Below are 21,014 nucleotides of genomic sequence, written 5' to 3'. Positions count from 1 at the left end.
AAAAGTGCTAAAACAATCATGATGTTGTTTGTTATGACTGTATTTATAATTTTCTGGCTTCCATTTATCATATGCTCGTGTCTTATGCAATTTAACTTTGCATCGTCTGTGTTTAGAAATATCGTCTGCGCACGTGAATATCTCGTTCAGCTTGGATTTGTTAATTCTGTTCTTAATCCGATTATTTATGGAATTGCAAATAGAAAATTTAATACTGCATTTAAAAACATTTTAGGTTGCAAGTGAAGCTTGATTAATTGATCTGTATATAGTTTTCAAATACAACTTTTTGTATAAAAACATTTGTAAACATATGTTAATGATAATGTTAGTTCAATCAACAAATATGCTGTATATTTATTTATTGGTTGTATTGACCTTAGTGGAATTTTCTTCTTTGATATGTGAAAGTACATGTATGTGTTTTTACAGATTTGAATTTATGAAATCATCTGTATCTAAACATTCGGAATTTCTGTTTAAATACACGAAATCATTTATCAGATTTTATATTATATGTGAAATAATCTGCCTATAAAAATTTCGGAATTATTTTTCTTTAACAGATTACATTCATAATTGGAACTGTACTGTTATCCAAGAATCAGCCCGAAATGGTTCTGGTAGAAGCAAATTATGATTATATAAAACAGTCAAGAGTAATGTTGAAACTGAAAATTATTGTAAGTTAGTTTTGAATAAATCATATGGGGGTGCCTTGGCTAAATTTCGTAGTGGGACAGTTCCAATAGGTATAGAGCTAGGGCGCTACGTACAATGATTTGCCAGTGGAACAACGGCTATGCTCCAACTGTCAAACTATTGTAGAGGATGAAAAGCATGTATTATTATATTGCACGCTGTATGATTCCCTTTCGTACAATTGATTTGGAAAAGCCAAAAGATGCAAAAGTGCTTTGTTTATACTTTCAGACATATGAATTAAAGGGTGGATTATGTTACTGCTATAATGAGATCACGTGTATTTTAACTGCAAAAGCCTGTTTAACTATCGGATAACTAATTTGTGTACACTGACATTTTATAATAACTTTGTGTTTTTGAGATATAATGTCATGGTAATCGAATGGGCCAGACATAATACTTCGGACAAAATCTGTATCCCGGGACAAAATCCCTCATGGTGACTACCTTCAATGTTTGCAAGGTGGACAAATCCCTTCAACCGGACAAACCTTGTTCATAGGTTCCTAAGGATATTAGCTTGCCATAAAAATTGATGAATAATGTATTCAGTCATAGGGCTCATAAAATTGAATATAGATGAACTTATGTTTTTTTATGTTATTAATTATGTCATAGTTAACTTGTTTAGGTTCAGAAGTTTGTCATTAAAAATTATGGTAAATTTCAATGCATAACTACATATTGATAAGGTGCAGTTCGATTATTAAACACTGGGATTAGTATGAAAAAACATTTTATTAGGCAATATTGTTTACATGATTGTATAGGGATTGGGATAATCTAATGGATAATAGATTGTATTCATTTACAATTCTTATTGGGGGAAAAGGGTGATAAGTAATAAGATCAAATTATCGGGCACTATGATGTTATGAAGTATTACAAGGCGTTAATGTGATTCAAATGTTGCTAATTGAATGTGCTTCCTTGCGGAAATATTATTCTACTTATTTTACAGGTAAGATATTGCGCAGCATAATGGCAGTTGCTGCTTGTCAGTACCACGTGTATAAACCGAAAATTCTCTGAGGGGGTTTTGTCCTAGGTAGCAATTTTAGGAAGGGGATTTTTTCCATCAAAATTTACAATGAGGGAATTAATGTCACTTCCATGGAAGGGATTATCCGGATATTAGCAAAAGTACATGAAGGGGGATTTGTCCGAGGGGATTTGATGTCCCGTAATCCGGGTACTTCGGGGAAAACAACTTTTGCTGATTTCTTCTGAACCGAATTTGATTAAATATAACACACTACTAATTTCTTATGAAATTTAAGATACATGTTGTTACTGCGCAGTATAAACAAATCAGTTATATGTCATATCTTGGTGTAAATAGAAGGGTATGTTAGGATTTTGTATTTAAGAAGTAAGTCAAGCTTTGTTTTAGTGCTTTTTCATAGGATGGAAAATGTGCATTATCAGTGTTATTAATGTGTTAAATGGGGTAATAATCATTATGAGACTGGTAATTAACTATAATAATAAATGGTGGGAATTATCTATATTAATTTAATTTTGCATTATTTGTTTAATAGTATGAAATAACCTGTATTTAAATGTTATTTTAAATATCTTTAGAAATTTGCTTTGATATGATATGTACCAATTTCAATATTACAATATATCTTGTAGTTTTAATGATACATTGTTTTTTCATTGAAGTATTCATTTGTTGGTATTAATGTGCTGTTTGAGCCACGAGCCTATGTTACAAGAATATAGAACTTTGACCTGCTTTCTATGGTCTTGCTATTTAATTATTTTCAGTTTCTTTTCCTCTTAAGAATGTGAAATTGAACTGGTTTAATAAGGGATTCAGTCTAATACTCTTTAATGATTTAACGTTAACGTGACTGTTACGAGTAAAAATTTTCAGTACCTGGTATCGGTCAAAAAATAAAAACAAAAACTTAGTAGAGATGTAGTTACACATAATGCAACGAAACTTGCTATTCTTCTTAGGACTCCACTACAAAGAGCTACAATGTCTTTTATAAATCATAAAAGATATCATCAAAAATGGATGCAAAAGTCAACCAAATATTAGGTGACTTATTTCATAGCAATGAACACGTGATCAGACGCCGAAACTGTAAGCAGTCATATAAAAACAACATAAGGGACAAGATTTTAGCAAGGGAGATGAGGATGTCGTAGATCCACCAACAGAGTCTGCCATTTTAATGCAGTGTTGTTAATGTGAAGGACAAACCTTTTCTATCGTGAAGTTCTTTCTTCAGGCAGTTTTGCTTAATTAGCTAACGATTTTGCCGTACATATTTCAACAGAGCTTACTGTCGTAAAACTATGAAAATCCTAATTGGGGTTTGCGCCGAAAAATAAAATTTTTTGTTATTTACGCAAAAATAATAAATAAATATGCATAAATAATTTTCTTTTAACACAGAATATTTATATCATATGATAATCATTTTAAAAGGTCATATTTTCAAAAGCATGTGGCAAATTCTTAAAATTTGTTAAGTTACTAGGTATAAACGTTTTTTAGTGCGTTTATTTAAGGTCGCGCCGGAAGCCATATGGGCGACCACTATACGTGTTAACAATAAGATGTCAAATGTTATAATTATGTACCGAAGATTAATGTGGCTATTCCTCCTTGGTCCAATCAATGTTGCTAAAAAGTTGATTATATTTAGGTAAATGATGCAATTGAGCCGCCTGTACTATGAAGTTGTTAAGACTTATCTAATAAATGTCCAGGTGATAATTGTTGTAAGAATTAATATTGCTATGTTTTACAGTTATATTTTGGTATGAAAACCTGATTGGTTATTTTGTTATTATAGGAAACAGGAATGTTAAGAAGGTTATTGGGTCAAGTTTAAAAACAAATTTTTTAGAGAATATGTAAAAATAAAAAAGTTAGAAAATTTAATTTTCCAAGTAATTACGATGTGTGGCCTCTCATCTAGAAATGTTTGTACTGCTTGTTTAATATATATTTGTTAGGCCGTCAGAAGCGCCTGGTGCAGAGATTCAATGATGTTGATTTGTGGTGGTATGCCACTAAAGAAAGAAAACAATGGACTATAAAACGGAGACATTGTGTTAAATTCATCCTTCTTGAGTAGAACTATAAATCTAGGCGCATAATATAATAGGTTGCATAGAAAAAATTATTGGTGTTGGATAAATGTTCCGGCTAACAGATCTCAATCTTATGTCTTTATAGACTTGCCAGGTAATTTTATGCTTTGTTCGGAAACTTTAATGGCTGTATACATTTAACTTTAATGTGTATAAGGTATTTGATGATGAATTAACTATTTAGAGAGATTCAGCCACGGATGGAAATATGCACTTTTGGTGTTAACAGGTGAATATATTTTTCGATCTTACACTAACAAGATGCTATGGTAAGCTTTATAAGAAGTTTATTAATTAGGATTTAATTAGAACCATGTATTTGGTAATTTCATTCAATTCACTTCTGTGTAAGTTGTATGTGTATATGTATATCTTTATATTTCTTTAAAGATAATGTAAGCGATCTGTTAATATCCAATGTAATCTTTATTAATACGGATTCGTTTTAGTTAGAACATTAATACGGTCAATTGCAAGTTGATCAAGTAGAACGAGCTTTTTCTGAAAATTGTTTTTTAAACTAAAAAAAATTTCATGTAAATAAAAACCCGTCTGAAGAATTTTTAAATACCAATGTGGCATTCTTTAAGTATTCCTGGCTAATAGTTAAGCATGACACTGATGGTATAATAGCTCAACAAGAGGCTTGAGCCAACGCAAGCTGTTTATTAGATCAAAGGAGGCCGGGTGTGGATACTATGTCCAAGAAATACTAAATCGAATAAAAGGGGATTGGTTAATAAAACTAATGTTTCAAATAATAAAGAGGTTTCCCGCTGAATATTTTCACAGGGCCTTTCGGACAATATTATGTTAAAACTTGGTAGATTTTTTATATTGTTAAAGGGAATTAAAATATAAATAAAAAACATGTACATTTATGATGTTTATTCGCATTATGGAAAGAAACTTTACTAAAATTAGCCCATAAAGAATATTAATTGACCAAAATGCAGATGCGTGGGAAAGTTTGAAAGAAAGTAGTCCGTGAGAAATGAGTTGGTATTGCACGCATTGGCTGAACCAAAGTTGTGACGGACTGGACTGGAGATAGATAGTTTTGTCCGGCAATGGGATGTAACAAACTGATAATATATGAGAGAGTAGCAGGATAAAATCTATATAAAGATTTTGGATTGTTTATGATGTTCAGGGTAAATTTATTCCTGAATGTTTTCATTTTTAAAACACAATTTGGCACAATGATTTGTTAACTTCTTATAAGTGATTTGATTTTCTTTAATTCCTTGAGACTTTTATTATTCAAAGTTTATGTATATGAAAGTACGTTGATAGTGAGGAATTCTTCTTTTAATCATGGGCGAAGAAGTCCCTGGAAACGGAGTTAGGATAAAAAACAAGATTCTTCAATTGGTTCAATATTAATCTTGGACATTGTTTTATATATATATAAATCTTTAAAGTATGTTTTGGGAAATGCAGAGTACAAAGTTCTTTAATTTTTTATACGTTTATTTCTGTTAGCGCTTTCAATGTTTCTACATATCTTCAGACAGGAACGTATCCAGTAAGGGATTCGTCCTTGTAATTCACTGTAGCCAATGTAACATAGCACAACTCTCACTAATAGTATTATTGGTAGTTTACTCTTGATCTTGCATCCAGTACAGGGACCTAATAATACTATTTTACCATCTCATTGCAAATGGAAATTATTATACAAATAACAATATTTGCAATAATTCAATAATATCGTACGATTTTGAACCTTCTCACTCCAAATTTGAAGAATAATTATACTAAATAGCAAAAGATAATCAACTATAATTAACAAACTTGTTATTAACCATTATTTTACTTGACCCATTTGAGTTAAGCCCTAATTAAAGGTATATGACTATATACTTCAAAGAATTTAATACAATAATATTATATATAAGTATGATATGTAAATGTAACTAGTAATAGGGATGGGGTAATGCGTAAAAGTGAGCGGGTGAATTTAGTTTATAGTTGTAAGTTGTGTACAAACAATTTAAAAAATGGGCGGAATTATATCTTAATTGGAGGCTTGAATCAATGGGGTAAGTACATGAATGGGTTAATACAAGTGTTGGTTAATCTTAGTAGGTTGATACTATTTGGGTACATGTAAGGGTGATTATTTTAGTTTTGTTATCAAGACTAATATAGCTGAATACACATCAAATGGTCATGTGAACACAAAACGTATGTCGTGTGTCAAGCAATAATATTTGTTTTTTTCAGGATGATGGGACATGAGAGACATAGATCAGTCGGTCGGGGAGTGTTTTCTACAAATGGGGAAGGTATATAACTTTGAAGAATATTGACTCTTTCTGTGTTAACTTCAACATTTCAGTTATTGTGTCAAATAATTGAATGTAATTGTAAGTAGTGGAACTATTCTTCGGAAATACATTATCATAGTGAGCATTTATAATACCTGGAGAACAAGTTTTAAGGAAGTTATATATGCTTATAGGAAAATTAGCCGCTGCTGGACCTGTTGCTAGGTTATGGTTGTTGTATTGCATATTCGAGAAATATTTCCGGAAGTGCAAACAAAAAATTGGCATTATTGTGTTGTAAAACCGGTCGGAATTCTCGGTGCTTACGGATGTTTCAATTTCGTCCTTACTTGCAATATTTTTGTCGTTCATGGCTGTATTATTTTCACTGAGCATCGTTTTTTAAAAAACGAGACAAAAGAAAAGGTGTTCTTTGTTTATATGGGAGGCATGTGGACAGTGAGCTATTTTAATTGGAAGTTTGCCTGTAATTTTACAAAACCTTCCCAACCACAAATGACACGTTGTGTTTGTAGAATTGGTTGTGATAGTAACACGTGGATTTTGATTATACTGTCTTCTATTTTAATTATGTTACTATCATTATAGATGTCATATTGTACGGAATGTGTTATATGGAAAATCAAAACTTTCAAAACACCCGGTAATGAAGTGCAATGTCCCAGAAGAAAAATACTAAGACACTTCTAATGATCGGTGTATTTGTATCTCTTGTTGTTTTGTTGGATGCCGTTTGTCATTTGTTCACGCTGTTAGTGATGCAGACGGATTATTTCCCTATATGTATTTCAAAACATAATTTGTGTAGAGAGAGTATCTGGTAAAGCTGGGGCTTATTGTCTGCAATGAACTGGATAATTTACGGTTTGGCAAATAAAAAGTTGTCGAATCGCATTTAGAAAGAGCTACTTAGTCCCGCATGCTGTACTGTTTTTCACAATCATTATCTATATGTCGTCAAGGGAAACCAGAGATAGAAGGATTGGCAATAACATTGAAAGTTCAGTATCTACCAAATTGTAATGTAATGGACAAACAAATGCCGAAACAATAGAAATGTTCGAATCAGTCATAGGAATTATGAATGAGATACCCGAGATGAGACCAAAGTAGGATGAAAAGTGTAAAACGTTCAATGCATAAAGAATGGATTATTGATAGATGGGTTGATTCCAGATATGATAACGCTTTGTATGTTGTTTTTAACCACTAACCATTCTTAAGAGATGTGTTTGTTATTTTGAGCAGAATTTAGATTTTTTAATGAATGCCTTCTCTTCGATTTTATGTTCGAAGTTGATACTTCAAGTACGACATGTACCACAGTTCTCTATTGTATTATTTTAAGAACTGAATAAATGTTTTTATGGATGATATCATTCATGTTGTTTGTGATCATAAGTAGCAGAATTGTTGCAAATATTGCATCTCAAGTTCAAGGAGGCCAAGTGAACTAGTATATCTATCTTTCCGGCGGTATAAATTATAAGTAAATGCGCAATAAAATGTACAGAAGGCATTGCTTTAACGCATTACCTGCCGTGTGCCTTCTCCGCGACGTGCATGCCTCTGGAGGGATTTGGAGAAGATGAAAAGCATGTATTATTATATTTCACTTTATATGATTCCATTCGTAACGACTTAATTCGAGAAGCACAAATGCTAAACAATGTTTTTTTTATACCTTTTCAGACATTGATAAAGTAGGATATGTACTCTCTAATGCAGATACGTTATTTTAACTGCAAAAGCCTGTTTTAACATACTGAATAGTAAGAAAACTAATTTTGTACTGATATTATTTTAAATAACTTTTGTGTGTTTTTAGATAAACATGTACATGTACGATCGAGAAAACACCTTTGCTAATTATCTTCTGAACCGGATTTGATTAAATATAACTACACTATTAATTTCTATATGGAATATTTAAGGTACTTTGTTACTCCAGTATACAGATTCATTTTATCATGTTCATAACTCTGGTGTAAATTAGCAAGGGTATTTTAGAATTTTATATGTTAATAGTTGGTCAACTTTTTAGTCTCTTATAGATTGAAAATGTGCAATTATATTGTATTTAACATGTTTTTAACTGGGTACATTGATGAGACTGTAATAAACTTATAAATAATAAAAGGTAGAATTATCTATATTTAATTATTCGAAATTTCTGTCGATTATCTGTACTTAAAGGACTCAGAATTTCTCTCTTTAATATGTGAAGTTGTCTTTATTTTATTAGTCCAAATTCCTTTCATAAGTATGCGAACATAGCAGTATTTAATGATTGGGAATTTCTTGTTTTGTTTTTTTTAATATATGAAATTATCTGTATTTAATATTTTTTTATCTTTAAATATTTTTAAATTTCTTTGATATGATGTCTACCAATGTTCATATTACAATATACTATGTATATTTATGATCACCCCATTGTATTTTCCATTGCTATTCATTATTGTTGTATTATGTTGTGTTCTGAGCCGGAGGCCTATGTTACAAGAAATAAACTTTACTCTTTACTCTTTACTATTATATGTATTGAATCATTTTCATTTTTTTTCCTTTCTTAAGTATGTGAAATTAACTGTTTATAAAGATTCAGTCTATATTCCTGATAAAGTTAACTGTGACTGTAACGTAAAAAAAATATTTCCAGTACCGTCATGTCAAAAATCAAAACAAAAAAACAAACAAACAAAAAAAACAACCTTAGTGGAGTTTGTATAGTTAAGACTTGCTATTTTTCTAAGGACTTACTAGAGCTTACAAAGGACTTTATAAATCATAAAAGACGATCATCAAAATGATGCAAAGTCACACAAATTTAGGTGATATCTACTCACTTACAATGACACGTGATCACTGCCGAAACTGGTACAGTCACTTTTAAACAACATTGACTGTATTGGACATTTATTAACATTTAAGCAAGGGAGCGTGAGGGATGTTGCATTTTTCACAACCGAGTCTGAAATTTTCATGTAATTTTGTTGTTACTTATGCTCTTGAAGGATCACCCCTTTTTCCAGATTTTTTTTTCTTTTCAGCATGTATGCTAATTGCTTTAACGATTTTCGTACATATTGCACACACGTACATAATTCACACGAGCTAACTGTCCGAAATAACATGAAAACACTTAATATGAAAATACTCTTTGGTTTGCAATAAATTTCGCTAATAGTTTAAATCATATATAATTTTATAGACTTACAGTTTATATTTTATGCTTTGTTCGGAAACTTGATGCTGTTTATATGTATTGGATGATGAGAATAAAATATTAAACGTTCATATTGAAAACATGTATGTAGAAGACTAAATGGAGTTATGTTGGTAATGTGTGTAATATGCATCTGATTTGTTCTTTCATTTACACATACGGCGTGAACTGTCATTATACACAACTAGATATCGAGGTTTTAAATCATCTCTAAGCCATTAATATTAAAATATCATATTTTGTAATCTCTTAAATATCATTTAAAGCTGCACGCCTCCAGATGAGCCAAAATATTTCAAGAAAATCAGTATTTAGAAAAATGTTCTAAAATTTAAAAAAGGTAAAAATATTGAAGATCCAAGTTATATTTTACAGGTTATGTGCGGTTAAAGACTGATTTTGCAATATTTAATCACCTTATTTATACTGTGTTACTAACGCAGTATGGACTGTTTTTGCATATGTGAACCACTTTTTGGTATTTTCTTGGATTGTAAGTGCCGATTGCAATATGTAAATTACTTTTTTTGTTCACCTCACAATATTTTACTTTTTAATACATTTCCAAAATTTTCATTAAAATTAGCATGAATCTGGAGGCGTGCTGCTTTAAGGCCTGTTGTGCCTAAAATGCTTTAATTTTTATTTCGCAAAAGCTTTTTAATTTTGGAGTTCTGTTAAAGCATCCAAAAAGTTACTCTTTGGCCAATTACCTGTACTATCTTTTCTTCGGATGCCTTTTGGCAATAATTACAGTTATGGTGAATTAGTATTTTGTATCGAAGTAAAGCTACTTTGATTACAATTTACTACTTTCATGATTTAATTTCACATTTATTGCCACTTATTTCAGGTAGCAAGCATAAAACATTGCTCTAAAAACCATTATTAGAAAAGGGGTCTACACAAAAAAAAAATTAAGCTTTAGATAGTTTTAAACAATTTATTCAAATGTAATATTTCTATTCATTACCGCTCACTTTTTTGAAATGTTAATTTCCCATGAGCCTCTTGGAGTTATTCTTACTGTTAATGCAAGTGTACCACGTGACAAAGAATTTTGTACTGTTACATAGGTAATAGTACATTTTAACGGTATAAAATCTGGTCACGTGGTCTATTTTCTTAATAAAATGTAATGAAATGGCCGCCATTTTTGTCGATTCGTTCTTATTTTCGGAGTTCACCACGATAGGGCATCACCAGAGAACAATGACACCCATACAATTTAGTTCTGTGCACCCTAGAATGCTTTTCGCGTATAAAATATCTTTTCGTTTAATAGTAAAAAGTAAACAACAGTTTACAGCGGAAGTAATAAATCCATGCTCCAAAACAACAAGGCTGATTGTTATCGTCGTGTCTAATTTGAAGTGGGTTCAGCACACGTTGTCCAAATGTCATGACGTTGATATTGCACAGTGTCTTCAGGTAGAAAACGAAAGAACTGAAATTAGAAACAAACAGCAGCAAAGTCAACATATGAAAACGGAGATGATGGGTGGGTTTAAAAAAAAATCATTGTTTAAACATTATAGAAAGTAGAAATTTGTTTGTCTCTGAGATATAATGTGCCTTTAAATGGAAATTCTGACTACCAATTGGCATATGTTCTATAATGCAGAGGTTACTGACGATTCTAAATGATTATCCATTAATGTAATTTGTTATTGTTATAATTGTAATTGTCAATTGAGAAATATTTCATTCTCATTAGTTAATTGGTCATAAAATTTGTGACTTCTTGTATAGCAATAATTTTACGACAATTTATAGTATGTGAGCCATGTGATGTTATCGCATTTGATAATCGCTCGTTTCGACAGTTTATATAGAGGTGAGTATATGGTAAACGTTTTTTCCCTCAATTGAAGCATATTATTTTTATACATGAAGGGGTTTTTATATAGTAGGATGTAACTAATACACGGATTGGTAATATGGTAAAAGTGACGTGAATTAATGTTATTGTTTTAAGTATTTTTACAATAATTTAGTAATTGTGAATTATAAAGCTATTTTAATTGAGGCATATATAAATGGGGTAAGTAAAATAATAAGTTGTTAATAACGAGTGTTGTTAATTTATTGTTGTTGCTATTTAGTACATGTATTGGTGAATGATCTAGTTGTTTTTATCAAGACATAATATATAATAGAATAGAGAAAAACAGAATCCCTAAAGAAAGCCCAACACGGCAAAATTGTAAAATGTTGCAGGCTCTGTTTGATTGAGCCTGTTCAATGACGGTACTGGTAAGTGCAAGTTACCGTCCACGCCCCCTAGCACCGGCTTAGTCAGAATTCAACATTTAAACACAAAAATGGTGACTAAAAATACCATCTCAAATCTGTACACAACAATAAAGCCGTGCTGAACGATCTTTAAGGATCGAAAATATAACATCATTGATTAAATGTACGGGGAGACTTTTTACAGCCGCCACACGGCACAAATAACAAGGATCTGACAATAAAATAAAACACACAAAATGTCATCGTGAGCAATGATAATTTGTCACGAAAGTATTCAGAAAAATCGTTCGTTCAAGTCAATTATATTTTGTTCTTTTCAGATGACGGACTAGAGAATACATTCAGTCAGAAGTCGTTTTCACAAATGGCGGAAGTATATAACTTTGAAAATATTGACCTTTCTTGTTTAACCTCTTCAACATTCAGTATTGTGTCAATTACGTTAAATGTAATTGTAAGTAGTGGAACTATTTTCGGAAATACATTAGTCATAGTGAGCATTTATAAGTACCAGAACAAGTTTAAAGGAAGTTTATATATGCTTATAGGAAATTTAGCCGCTGCTGACCTGTTGCTAGGTTTATGGTTGCTGGTATTCATATTCGAGGAAATATTTCCGGATGTGCAACAAAATTGGCATTATTGTGTTGTAAAACCGGTCGGAATTCTCGTATCTTACGGATGTTCAATTTTGTCCTTACTTGCAATATCTTTTGATCGTTTCATGGCTGTATTATTTCCACTGAAGCATTTTTTAAAAACGAACAAAAGAAAGGTGTTCTTTGTTTATATGGGAGGCATGTGGACAGTAGCTATTTTAATTGGAAGTTTGCCTGTAATTTTACAAAACCTTCAACCACCAAATGACACGTTTGTTTGTAGAATTGGTGTGATAGTAACACGTGATTTTGATTATACTTCTTCTATTTTAATTATTGTTACTATCATTATAGATGTCATATTGTACGGAATGGTTATATGGAAAATCAAAACTTTCAAAACACCCGGTAATAGTGCAACCCAGAAGAAAAATACTAAGACACTTCTAATGATCGGTGTATTTGTTCTCTTTGTTGTTTGTTGGATGCCGTTTGTCATTTGTTCACTTATGATGCAGACGGTTATTTCCCCTATAACATTTCAAAACATAATTTGTGTGAGAGAGTATCTGGTAAAGCTGGGGCTTATTCAGTCTGCAATGAACTGGATAATTTACGGTCTTGCAAATAAAAAGTTTCGAATCGCATTTAAGAAGCTACTTAGTCCCGCATGCTGTACTGTTTTTTCACAATCATTATCTATGTCGTCAAGGGAAACCAGAGATAGAAGGATTGGCAATAACATTGAAAGTTCAGTATCTACCAAATTGTAATGTAATGGACAAACAAATGCCGAAACTATAGAAACATTCGAACCAGTCATAGGAATTATAAATTGTGTACAAGACTTAAGTACGGTAGGATGAAAAGTACAAAACGTTCAATGCATAAAGAATGGATTATTGTGTAACGATTCCAAATATGATAACGCTTAGTAACTTGTACTTTAACCACTAACCATTCTTAAGAGATATGTTTGTTATTTTGATCAGAATTTAGTTTTTGTTTTTTAATTGCCTTCTCTTCGATTTCTATATGCAAGTTGAAACTTCAAGTAAGACATGTAGTATAGTTATTTTTTGTATTATTCTAATAACTGAATAAATGTGTTTCTGTCATGTTGTATGTGATCGGAAGAAGAAGAATTGATGCAATAATTTCATCTCAAGTTTAAGGAGGCCAAGTAAAGTAGTATCTATCTTTCCGACGATATATATGTATATGCGCAATAAAATTAACTAGAACTGCCACTGTCTTGGCGTGAATACCCCCGCATACCACTTTGTCAGAATCAACAGTGGTAATTTAGAGCTCAAGGACAACCTCCTTGCCAAATCTGAGGTAAGTAAGCCAGTGCATTGCTAAGGTATGCATTCTACATGCTTCAAATGTGAAATTGTCAAGGTCAACACACTGAGGACCTTAAGCATTTGAGCAGACAAATTTATTGTAGTAGAAGTCCCTGTGATCTTGACCTTTTGACACAGTCACCTAAAATTAATAGGGGTCATCTACTAGTCATAAACAACCTCAATACCAAATATGAAGACTGTTGACCAAAGATTCTTAAGCAATTGAGCCAACAAGCTTTGTTAGGTCAAGGTCCCTGTCACCTTTGGCCCTGTGACCTAAAAATCAATAGGGGTATCTAATAATCATAAACCACCTCAATACCAAATATGAAAACTGGGTCAAAGGATTCTTAAGCTTTTTTTAGTGAAGGCCCATGTGACCTTGACCTTTGACCTCAAAATCAATAGGGGTCATCTAATAATGATGAATAACCTCCATGCCATAAATGAAGACAGTGGGTCAAAGAAATATTAAGTTATTAGGCTGACAAGCTTTTTAAGTCAAGGCCTGTCTGACGTTGACCTTTGACCCAGTGATCTCAAAGTCAATAGGGTTCATGTACTCATCATGACTAACCTCCATGCAAAATATGAGGACTCTGGGTCAAAGGAATCTTAAGTTATTGGCGGACAAGCTTTTTTCATTCAAGGCCCCTGTCCTCAAAAAATCAATAGGGGTCCCTTTTCTCATCGTGACTTACCTCCATGCCTAATATGAAAAACTGTGGGTCAAAGGAATCTTAACTTATTGGAGGACAGGCATTTTTTAGTCAAGACCCCTGTGACCTTGACCTTTGGCCAGTGTCTCAAAATCAATACGGGTCTTTTACTCATCATGACTAACCTCCATGACAAATATGAAGACTTTGGGTCAAAGGAATCTTAAGTTATTGGGCAGGACAGGCTTTTTAAAGTCGAGACCCTGTGACCTTGACATTTGACCAAGTGACCTCAAAATCAATAAGGGTTATCTACTTATCGTGACTAACCTCCATGCAAATATGAAGACTGTGGGTGATAGAATCTGAAGTTATTAAAAACGGACAGGCTTTTTTCAGTAAAGGCCCTGTGACGCTGAACCTTTGACCCAGTGACCTCAAATCAATAGGGTCATTTAATCATCATGACTAACCTCCATGCAAAATATGAGGACTCTGGGTCAAAGGAATCTTAAGTTATTGGGCGGACAAGCTTTTTTCATTCAAGGCCCCTGTCCTCAAAATCAATAGGGGTCCTTTTCTCATCGTGACTTACCTCCATGCCTAATATGAAAACTGTGGGTCAAAGGAATCTTAACTTATTTGGAGGACAGGCATTTTTTAGTCAAGACCCCTGTGACCTTGACCTTTGGCCCAGTGTCTCAAAATCAATACGGGTCTTTTACTCATCATGACTAACCTCCATGACAAATATGAAGACTTTGGGTCAAAGGAATCTTAAGTTATTGGTCAGACAGGCTTTTTACAGTCGAGACCCTGTGACCTTGACATTTGACCAAGTGACCTCAAAATCAATAAGGGTTATCTACTTATCGTGACTAACCTCCATGCCAAATATGAAGACTGTGGGTGATAGGAATCTTAAGTTATAAAACGGACAGGCTTTTTTCAGTAAAGGCCCCTGTGATCTGAACCTTTGACCCAGTGACCTCAAAATCAATAGGGGTCATTTAATCATCTTGACTAACCTCCATGCCAAATATGAAGACTGTGGGTGAAAGGAATCTTAAGTTATTGGGCGGACAATTTTTTTCAGTAAAGGCCCCTGTGACCTTGACCTTTGACCCAGTGACATCAAAATCAATAGGGGTCATCTACGCACCATGACTAGCCTCCATGCAATATATGAAACTGTGGGTCAAAGGAATCTTAAGTTATTAGGCGGACAAGGTTTTTGCAGTAAAGGCCCCTGTGACCTTTGACCCAGTTACCTCAAAATCAATAGGGGTTATCTACTCATCATGACTTATCTCCATGCCAAATATGAAGACTGTGGGTCAAAGGAATCTTAAGTTATTGGGCTGACAAGGAAAAACCGACGGACGGCTGATGGACGCCCGGATGGCCGGACGGACAACCTGATTCCAGTATACCCCCCTTACAACTTTGTTATGCGGATGTATAAAAATAAATAAAAATGTCCGTCATTGATTACCGCATTTCAGTATTAAGAATAAAGAAGATAACATGTTTATAAATATGGTAACTTTTTTCATCTTCATTATCCTATCAAATTGTAAACGTCTTTAAACTGTAAGCTCATTCAATACCAAAATAACTCCGAATATCAAAAGACCACCGTCTTACTATTATACAGGCACAAGTAAAGATGAAATCCTTCACACAAAATTAAGATTAGGATGTACTTCATTGAATGAGGATCTGTTCAGAAGGTCTATTGTTGGAAGCCCAAACAGGTACTTGCGGAATGAGAGAAACTGTATCTTATTGCAATGTACCAAATTCAGAAATATACGAGAATAATAGATTTCTCACTTATTTAAATTGTCCGGCTACAGTTAACAATCTTCTTTACAACAACGAACATCTCTCTTCTGGTGAAAACAAAACCCTCTTTCAGAATGTCCAAAAATTCATTACACAATCGAAGCGCTTTTTGTAAGAATTACTATCAGTGTGAATAAACTTGGTCTTTCCGTACGCTCAGATTTCTTTACATGTTAATCAGTCCGATATATTCAATCAAATCTTTCCTTACATTCTTCCTTTCTTCTATCATTTCACCCTAATTTTTAGTGTCTATATGGTAATAATTCAATTATTCTTTGTTGTACGTTCAAAGAGCTTACATCTAACCGCAGCATTTTTGTATCTTTATCTTGAAAATTACAATTACTGGAGAGGAATTGATATAAGTATTATTGTTTTACTTGTTTTCCAATCCAGTCTGAATTACATTGTTGTGCAATGTTTGTAAATGTCATTTATGTACAATTTATTGAATAAATAAAGTTTAAACTAAACTTAATATCATCATTTTACTAAAGTTGTAAAAATAATAAGAGCTGAGACATATACATGTATGTCCTCCTGCTTAGTTCATAATTGATATCACTGCTTTTTTAATGCAGGGGGCGCTTGTTTGTTCCAGGAACTTGTTTGTTCCTCAGACAAGGTTTATTTCTTCGTGACATTTGATCCTGCTGGACATTGAGTGTCTAATGGTCATTTGTCTCTCACCGCTGATGCAGAAAAGTAGTCGGTCACATGCGGGGATATTTGTAATTAACTGGTTAGTAATCCATTGATTCTTACATATGAACCTTCGTAATTAAATCATCTCTGCACTAATGCTTAAATGCGAAATTTCATCCTTAGAGATACCGGGAATGTATAAATGCATACATTTCTCCAGTATTTTATAAACAAAACGAACCATTATATCAGCAATTGTTCCCATTATTTGCAAATTGTCGGTATTCTAAACATTATTAATTATTTATGTTATTAAATATCTGCGGTGGCGAGTTACACCCGAGATCTGTCAATTTTTGTTTGAACTGGATGATTTGTCAATCCCATTAATCCATTTGCTATTTCAAATTGTTGTTGACATCAACAGTATTGATGCCACGAGAGACACGTTAAACAGGCGACTGTAATATCTATTTAGCAAGGAGTCGTTTTTTAAAAAATATTTTTGTTGCAATTCTGTGCGTTGTCCATATAAAAATGTCGTTTTTACATAAAATTTTGTAGTAAATTGTGGATTGTAATAAAGATACTTTACAGAAAATCATCATCGAAAACAATAGAACAATAGATAGAACGAGGAAAACTAATAAATGATTTATTGTGTACTAAAGAGTATAAACATCATATTTACATTATGTTACCTCTTCTTCTTTATTTCATTTCAGGTAACGGACATATTCCCATTCATTAAACCGGAAGTGACTGAATTTTTTAAAATGGCAGAAAGACATCGGTTTGAAAATGTGGACCTTTCTTGTCTTACATCGTCAACGTTTAGTATCACATCACTTACTTTGTACGTAATCATGATCATTGTGACAATATTTGGAAATATATTAATTATAGTTAGCATATATAAGTATCCAAAACAGTTTAAAGGCAGTTTATATATGTTAATAGGAAATCTAGCAGCAGCTGACCTGCTGCTAGGTATATGGTTGCTCGTCTTTCTACTCGAGACAATGATTCCAGATATAAAAGAAAATTGGCATTATTGTATAGTAAAACCGATCGGAATAATCATACCTTATGGCTGTTCAATTATGTGCCTTCTCGGAATATCGTTTGATCGTTTCATGGCTGTATTATTTCCGCTGAAGCATCTTTTAAAAACGAACAGACGAAAATTATTTATTGTTTACCTCGGAGGAATGTGGCTGATAGCCATACTGGCCGGGGGTTTACCGATCATTTTACAGAACCTAAAACCACCAAACACCACGTTTTTATGTTATATTGGAACAAATCTACCACAGGAATTCGAACTTATTCCTCCTATATTGATTTTTGTGACAGGAATTATAGATTTCATTCTTTATGGAGCTGTTATATGGAAGATAAAAACAAACAAAATACCTGGCAACAGCGTTACCCGAAAGAAAAATACTAAAACAATTTTAATGATTATTGTTTTAGTGCTCTTTGTTATTTGTTGGATGCCGTTTATCATTTGTTCACTAATGACGCAGGCTGATATTTCCATTTCAACATTACAAAACATAATTTGTGCAAAAGAATACCTTGCAAAGCTTGGACTCTCTAACTCCGCCATGAACTGGGTACTTTATGGTCTTGCAAACAAAAAGTTTCGTATTGCGTTTAGGACACTTCTTTGTTACAGTGGGTGTTGCACAAGTACCCAACAAGCCTTGCCTTCAACAAGGAGTGTGGTAAATAAGCACAATGAAAACTTTGATGGTTTGGCTGAAACAGAAGTCGCAAACAAAAGGACAGGCCAATGAAAAAGAAATCTAAAAACGATACTAAAAATTAAGTTCTGAAACTTTTTGGTGATTCAGATTAATCTTAAACAAAATTTGCTGAAAAAAAACAAAACAAATTACTATTATTACATTGTGAATAATATAAATTTAACACATGTCTTTTAGGGTAATAGTGCATATTAGCAACCCAAGAACTGAAAGAACATCCGAGACTCCGCCTGAGAGACATGTGTGTGTGTGTTTCTTTTTTTCTTTTTGTGTGTGTGTGTGTGTGTTTTTGTTTTGTTTTTTTTCTTCATTATACCGAACTTTATTTTTCACATTTATCATTTTATCCGGGGAGAGAACTACAACGTAACGTTTTCTTACGTCCTTTTATTACGCGCCCCTTGGGAATATTGTAAAAAGAAATTATTTGACCGGATGATGTTCAAGTCCAGGATGATAGTTTCGAAATAACACCATGTGGTGTCACATTAGGCTATTTAATAGAGAGTTAACGTGAGGTAAAATAAAATAAGAAAATAAGAAGAAAACAAAAACAGGTAAAACAGGTGAAATTGTCAAAACCAAGCGTTGCTTGGGTTATTATTTTATTGAAGCAAAACAAACAAAAAATGTATCGCAAGGTACACTTTGGTGACTTTGTGGACACAATTCTAATTTTGTATGCTTATCAATATAGTCAAAACTTATTTTTCCACGATTAAGTTTCCTTCCTTTTGGCTAAAACACGGGACACTCTCGGGACATAAATAATAAATGTATGATGATTACTTTATCATTACTTTATTGAAGTTTATTTGACATACAAATGCATTACTTTTAATGGCACCTATTTCAAATAAATGATATAATGGCAATATTTATAACTGTAACTGTATAACTTGTAACTATAAAAATAAAAATCAGCTTTATTCATTTTATGTTTTTTCTTTTCACATCTGTTACTTTTTTTAATTTGAAAGGATTTAATTTAATATATTTCCGATATTTATTCAAAATCATACAAAAACTTATGATTGGATTCATTATTAGACAAAGTATTATCATCCTTTTGATCGTCACAAACTTGGATGCGTATCTTATATTGTCATTTAAACACGTTGTCACAACGTACTTGCGTAGTTCAATCACCCAAAGCACTCACTGGTCTTGAGGTTACAAATTTCTGTCTCCAATCCCAGCATTTTCAATGTTCAGTGTACATTCTGTGCCAGTTGGTGAAATGTCACATACATGAGAACTTAGTTTAAGCTTTGAGAATCGTGCTATATAACCTTGGAGCCTTGTTTAGTAGTTGTTACTACAAAATAATGTTTTGTCTCTTAGATATGAAATTCATGTCGCATGAAATTGCTCCAGCAAGATATATGTTCATTTCTCTTGGGTGATGATCTTATTTCAGTATTATTAAAACTATCTATCATTTATTTGTAACTTTGTCAGCCCCGACATTGCACAACTGATTGTAATATATATGCGCTATTGGTCATACAAAAAGCGAGAAACTGCTTTTACTGTTATTTCCAATTTTACTATTCATCTTTTCCCCCCAGAAATTTACAGGACTTTCCTTCATTCGGAATAAGTAAATAATTAATAAAACTGATATTTAGTTATGTGCTGCAGTCTTTAATGCCGCCCTTTTTGCCTCATTTCGTCAGGGCACAGTACTTTCGTCTTTATTATAGACGAACTAATTAGTATACCAATTAAATTTAATGTCTTCAGAAATATACATTGAGCAAGTCAATCTTATTGCGTAACCTACTTTATAGGTATGTAAAATAAAATGGTTCACCATTTTTAGTGACGATTCGCGTTACATGAAAGACGATTCACTCAACTCTTTCGTCAACAACACATAAAGTATATTTATAATTGGAATCCTTCTTAGTTCATCAATCAATCTCATTAAAATCATATCATAACTGTAGCTTCACTGCCCTTAGCTAGGTAGGCTTCATAGCGAAGAGTAACGGGGCGAAAACAATGATCTGATTTTAACGAGATTGGGTGATCAATGTATCTAATATCTAAATTTATTAATTATTAATTCCTTCATCTCCTAAATTGATATGTAAATAACATTTACGACCTATTCAGTTCTCAAAAACTGTATCTAGATTTTAAAAATGTTCAAAAGATTCTATATCTGCCAAAATAATTTTTGCAATTACCTGCAGGATAAGTTAAAAAACCCATTATGCCCGAGAAATACTTTCTCTTTCATTTCTCAATTTTATTATTTTTCTTTTTGGTGTTCTTTTATAGTTTCCAACAATCTGGCCAATAACCTGAACTCTTCTTCTTCTTCTTCTGTTGCTTTTTGGCAATGTTTTTGTTTTTTGTATTAGTATTAGTATTTTACATTAAAATTTTGCTACTATTTTGCGCTATCGCAATTTTCTTTAGTGAACAAGCATCTAACATGCTCTAAAACAATTATGCAAACGTTATAAAACTCACGTTTGACCCTTCTAATGGAGAGAATAATTTATTTATTTATTTATTCATTTC

At 32.5% G+C, this 21,014-nt stretch overlaps 2 protein-coding genes across 2 annotated transcripts; both read left to right on the top strand.

The window, feature by feature from the left end:
* Positions 1–5,862: 5,862 nt before the first annotated feature.
* Positions 5,863–13,100, top strand: LOC132732809 (sphingosine 1-phosphate receptor 3-like). The gene is made up of 4 exons (XM_060719317.1): positions 5,863–5,867; positions 6,052–6,113; positions 10,631–10,846; positions 11,922–13,100. Exons 1-4 carry the CDS (start codon positions 5,863–5,865, stop codon positions 12,971–12,973), a joined length of 1,335 nt encoding a protein of 444 aa, XP_060575300.1. The 3' UTR covers positions 12,974–13,100.
* Positions 13,101–17,438: 4,338 nt separating this feature from the next.
* On the top strand, positions 17,439–18,564 carry LOC132732826 (5-hydroxytryptamine receptor 1-like). Its single transcript, XM_060719340.1, has one exon. It carries the CDS (start codon positions 17,484–17,486, stop codon positions 18,507–18,509), a length of 1,026 nt encoding a protein of 341 aa, XP_060575323.1. The 5' UTR covers positions 17,439–17,483; the 3' UTR covers positions 18,510–18,564.
* Positions 18,565–21,014: the final 2,450 nt, after the last annotated feature.

This window comes from Ruditapes philippinarum, unplaced genomic scaffold, assembly GCF_026571515.1.
Source record: "Ruditapes philippinarum isolate M1 unplaced genomic scaffold, ASM2657151v2 ctg3851_1_1_1_1, whole genome shotgun sequence".
Lineage (NCBI taxonomy): Eukaryota > Metazoa > Mollusca > Bivalvia > Venerida > Veneridae > Ruditapes > Ruditapes philippinarum.
Note: the sequence above shows the minus strand (reverse complement) of the source record. Positions and strands in the feature narration are given on the sequence as shown.